This window comes from Microtus ochrogaster, assembly GCF_000317375.1.
Source record: "Microtus ochrogaster isolate Prairie Vole_2 chromosome 14 unlocalized genomic scaffold, MicOch1.0 chr14_random_2, whole genome shotgun sequence".
In the NCBI taxonomy this organism is placed as follows: domain Eukaryota; kingdom Metazoa; phylum Chordata; class Mammalia; order Rodentia; family Cricetidae; genus Microtus; species Microtus ochrogaster.
The window spans coordinates 13493844-13499238 of NW_004949097.1; the positions used below are offsets into that span (position 1 = coordinate 13493844).

At 46.0% G+C, this 5395-nt stretch overlaps 1 protein-coding gene across 12 annotated transcripts in view; it reads left to right on the top strand.

Moving 5' to 3' along the window:
* Ppfibp1 (PPFIA binding protein 1) overlaps positions 1 to 5395 on the top strand; it is a 145845-nt gene that overhangs the window by 101049 nt on the left and 39401 nt on the right. For all 12 annotated transcript variants that reach the window (XM_013352792.2, XM_013352793.2, XM_013352794.2 and 9 more), the window contains exons 5-7: positions 2722 to 2808; positions 4119 to 4232; positions 5053 to 5184. In XM_013352792.2, coding sequence (XP_013208246.1) covers positions 2722 to 2808; positions 4119 to 4232; positions 5053 to 5184 — 333 coding nt within the window. The remainder of the gene's footprint in view (positions 1 to 2721; positions 2809 to 4118; positions 4233 to 5052; positions 5185 to 5395) is intronic.

Consider the following 5395-nt stretch of genomic DNA (forward strand, 5'->3'; position numbering starts at 1 on the left):
GGTGGACAGCTGGAGTTAACATCACACCCACATTCTGGGCACTTGAGTTAGCAGTGTGAACAGGGTTGTGCGGTGGTAGTGTGCAGGTGTGTGGTAGACAGCTGAAGTTAACATCACACTCACTCTAACTGTGTATTGCACACTTGATAAATTAGCTTTTAAATTTTTGTGGCGTCTTGGGAAATATAATCCAGCATGTCTCCATCTTCAGAAGGAATGCCCCAGATTTAATCTGTCTTTCTTCCCCTTCCCACACGTCTTCCTCTCCCCCTTTCCCTTCCTCCTCCTCCCCCTTCTTCCTCCCTTTCTTCCTCTTCCTTTTTCCATTTTGGTTTGCTTTCAACACATGACATCTGTCAGTCCCAGAACTGAAACAGGAAACTGGAGATGCAGGTTAATTCTGGAGAAAGAATGGATGTCACATCAGATGTTCCTGGGGAAGAAGGGAGCACAATTGGTGTTTTTTCTGACCCTAACTCTGAGGGATTGCCTTTTCAGTTGAATTCTGGGTGCCCTGCCTGTCTATATTGGATTCCATTTGGCTTTTATCTCTGTCTTTTTTTTTTTTTTTTTTTTTTTTGGTTTTTCGAAACAGGGTTTCTCTGTGTCTTTGGAGCCTGTCCTGGAACTAGCTCTGTAGACCAGGCTGGTCTCGAACTCACAAGATCCGCCTGCCTCTGCCTCCCGAGTGCTGGGATTAAAGGCGTGTGCCACCATCGCCCGGCACCACCATCGCCCGGCTCTCTGTTGTATTTACGGGAACATTCAGGGAATCCTCTGGATAAAATATATAATGTGGTTATAAGCTATTTAAATGAAATTATAAGGAACACATCCCGAGCTAGGCATAGAGTCTCATGTTTGTAATCCCGGGAGGCTAAAGCAGGAGCGTATTTCTGGACAACAGAGTGACATCCTAGAGAAGGGAGGACAGAGCAAGAAGAGGGAGAGTAAAGGGGTGTCTCAGTACTCTGTCTTAGGGTTCTGTTGCTCTGGAGAGACACCATGGGGGACTTAACAGTTTAAGAGGTTTAGCGGTTTAGCGTCATGACGGGAGGCGTGCAGGCAGACATGGTGCTGGAGAAGGAGCTGAGAAAAGGAGCTACTTCTTGATCCCACAGGCAACAGGAAGTGGTCTCAGACACTGGATGTGCTTGAGCGTATATGAGACTTCAAAGCCCACCCTCACACACTTCCTCCAAGGCCACACCTCCTGATAGTGCCACTCCCTATGAGCCCACGGAGGCCAATTACATTCAAACTGCCACACCACTACTGTGTTTCAGAGTGACAGTTTTATGTGTCTTGCTCTTTCATGACTCGGGTATGAAAACAATGGAAGAAAACGTCAGGCATAGTGACACACACCTTTCATCCCAGCTCTCGAGATGCACAGGCAGGTGAATCTCCATGAGTTCGAGGCCAGCCTGATCTATATAGCGAGTTCCAGGACAGTCGGGGCTTCATAGGAAAATGACTTTGGACTGAGTGTTTAAGTCAGACGGGGTGGGGGAGCCTCCATGGAGAGTGGAGAGCTGAGTGGGCAGGGAGAATCCTGGCAGACATCACCGCTGCCGGCTGCTCCAACAACAGGCATTGACAGTCCTGTGGAACCCGGGGATGGATTGGAGGAATGGGAGGACATCACAGGTCATTGTCACTGTTACATGCAAACTTAGTGACTGGTGTCCTTCAGGGACAGACGGAGTCTTGTCTTCTGCAGGCTGCTCAGAACTTTGCATGCCCTAGGGCTGTGCCTGTGGCCCCTGACAGTCACTTTTAGAGTGTGCGCTAGCTAGCTAGCTTTTTGTGAACTTGGCACGATCTAAAGACATTTGGAAGAGGAACTTCAGCTGAGAAAAGGCTTGTCGACAGGCCTATAGGCTGTATTCCTAGTTAATGACTGATGTAGAAGGTTCAGCCCACTGCAGGTGAGGGCATTCCTGGGCGGTTGGTCTTGGCTTGTATAAGAAAGCAGGCTCAGCGGGCCACGAGGAGCAAACCAGTAGGCAACATTCCTCTATCGTTCTGTTCTTGTCCTGACTTCTACTATGGTGTACTATAAAGTAAGAGAAATCCTTTCCTCCCCAGGTCATCTGTGGTCAGCGTTTTATCATAGCAGGGTACTTGTTTTCTGTTTGCTCAGAATTGGTGTATGATGTGGGATGTCCTTCTGTATCTGTGTTGCTTTTATTGGATAATGAATAAAATCGTTTTGGCCAGTGGCTTAGCAGAGTAAAGCCAGGCAGGAAATCTGAACAGAGATAGAGAGAGTAGGCAGAGTCAAAGAGTCACCACGTAGCTGCCAAAGGAGTAACACACTAGAAGCCTTACTGTAGTGATACATAGATTAGTAGAAATGGGTTAATTTTAGATGTAAGAGCTAGCTAGAAGTATGCTTGAACCATTGGCCAAACAGTGTTGGAATTAGTAGAGTTTCTGTGTGATTATTCGGGTCTGGGCGACTGGGAAACAAACGCAGTCTCTGGTTACAGGCGTATGTCAGGCAGTTGTGACTAGATGCTTCCCTGTTTGCACGTGCTCACTTTCCCTGTCATACTTATCTGAAGAACTATTAATCCTCGCATTTTCCATTCATGGAAGTGACAGTTGTGCTGATTCAATTCAGGCCCTTTAAATTTAAAATATGTCAGTCTTCTGATTCGTAACATGTCAATTCTAAAGAAGAGTTGACCTTATCAATGTTATTTTCTTGCTCAGACAAACGGACATCTTCCTGGGAATGGAGACGTCTATCAAGAAAGGCTGGCACGTCTGGAAAATGACAAGGAATCCCTCGTTCTTCAGGCAAGTGGTGCTTAAGGCCATTCCCTTCTCAGGACGCGTCACGTAGAGTCACGTATGTGTTGAGCACATTGCACCTGTAGTAAATGTGCCATCGGACCTGACTTTACATACATTTGAACTAGAAACTCAGATCTGTGAACACCTGTAGTGTAAATATCTCAGCCTGAATATATGTTAACCTTCCAGCTTTGAAAATGATACAGGAACCAAACAAAGCAGCCCGAGTGGAGCCTGCTGTTGGGAACTGCTGTGGGATGTTTGTTTGCTTGCTCATGGTGTTTCTGAGTACAGAGCAAATGTCTTCCTTTTTGTTCTTTGAACTAACCAGATCAAAGTGTGTTTACTCAGCTGGTCATTCCTGAGGAGAGCCCTGCAGATCTGCATGGGACCTGGAGGACGAAAGATGAACCCCACTGTTTCTGGAGACATTTGAGTGTGTTGTGTGCACTCGGCCTTTTCCTTTTTCCTTTGTGGTTCTGGGAGCTGAACTCAGGATCCTACACAGTGGAAACAGTACACCGCTCTTCACCCTGCCCTGGCTCTGAGCAAATCTGGGACCACGTTGATGTTGAAAGAGTTTATAGAATCTGAGTTCTTTACTCGTTTTTGCTCCCTTTGTTATTGAAGCGTGAGATCTGCGTGGTCCTTACTGTCTATTTCAAGTGCAGATCTCATTCCCTCTGTTGCCCTCTGACCTTAGTTCTTTACCATCACCTCAGAAATCAACAATTTTTTATAGATTCTTATTACTGAAGTGATTTTAATATGTAAAGTAGTGCATATTTCTGGTCCGCACCAAGTTTCTCCTAAACTGAATAGGAATCTTTAAGTCATAAGGCAACATAGGGCCTGCCTAGCATGCACAAGGCCCTAGGTTTGATCCACACAAAAACAAAGTGAAAGACCATTGTCATCTTGTTAAATCTGGGATGTCTTCAACCACCATGAGTTGTAAGCTGAGACTGTGCGTTCATTTCCTGGCTGCCCAGACCCAAATAATCACACCGAAGCTATAATTACAACATTTGGCCAATGGTTCAGGCATATTTCTAGCGAGCTCTTAACATCTTAAATTAACACACTTTTATTAATCTATGTATCACCACAAGGCTGTGCCCTACTGGTAGGGTTCCTGCCTCTTTCTCCTTCAGCAGCTTCTTGGTATCTGCAACCAATAAAAGCAACACATATCTTAAAGGACATCCCACATCAGTGAGTGATGGGTCTTACTGTTCCAGTTAGGGAATGAAGCTTGCTTTGGGACCCAAAGTCTTTCAAACTCATTGCTGCCCTTTGCTTTAAATTAACAGGTGAGTGTGTTGACAGACCAAGTGGAGGCTCAGGGAGAGAAGATTCGAGATTTGGAGTTTTGTCTTGAAGAGCACAGAGAGAAGCTGAACGCCACTGAGGAGATGCTGCAGCAGGTATGGGCTGGCAGGTGGGGGAGGGGCCTGCCAAACTCTTTTATCGGAGGCGCAACATTCCTATCTGGTGTCTGCAGCAGTAAATTCCAGAATCCTAGCAACTGGTGTATTTAGAGTCTAGGAGGAGCAGAGTCTCAAAGCACAGATTTACGAAGTTAGACAATTAGAACAGATACAATGTTGTAGTCTAAAAACAGACATACAAAGTTAGACATTTAAAAGAAAATACAATGTTACAGGAATCGTAAATTGATCTTTTGTGTTTGTATTATTTCCAACTCCCAACCATGAGATGATAAAAACCACATGTGACTTGTTTTTAGGCAAAAAAAAAAAAAAAAAAAAAATTTCACACATGCGTGCATCCATGTGCACACACAGGCCTTGTAGATTGAGAAGCTTGGTGATGCAGTGGACAAAGTGCACATGGAACACGGGGAACACAGGGAAACAAAACCACTTCTGTTGAATGTCTGCTGCCGTTGCCTGCCTACCTGACTCCAAAGGCTCCGACCTCTCAGTCCCTCAGTTTCCAGGTCCCTAGAAGCCCTGATCAATGCGGCTGATAAGCTTTTCTACCTCCTGAGATTGTTGCACCGTGTACAGCAGTGTTGTCGTCAGGCTTAGCAGTGTAAGCAAAAGCTGCATCTTCTCGACAGCCTGATGCCGTGTTCAGAAGGTCCTTAGAAGAAGGTCATCAGCAGTGTGGCACATGGCCGTTATTCTTCACCCACAGACCACACCTAATTGTTGCTCTTTTCAGTCATGACAGAAATTTATAATAAAATGACTTGTGGCTATTGCTCTGAAATCCTAACAGGAACTCCTGAGCAGGACCTCGTTAGAAACACAGAAGCTGGAGCTCATGGCCGAGGTCTCTAACTTGAAGTTAAAGCTGACAGCTGTTGAGAAGGACCGACTGGATTATGAAGACAGGTTCAGAGACACGGAGGTGAGTAGTGTGCTGGTTCCCCTCCCCCCTTAGCCTGCACGCACACATTCCCAAGACAGTTTGAAGTTCCCGGAGGTGTGAGAGAGCTAGTCACAGTGTGTTCGGAGGTGTGAGGGAGCTAGTCACAGCGTGTTTGGAGGTGTGAGGGACGGTAGCTAGTCACAGTGTGTTCAGAGGGACAGTAGCTAGTCACAGCGTGTTTGGAGGTGTG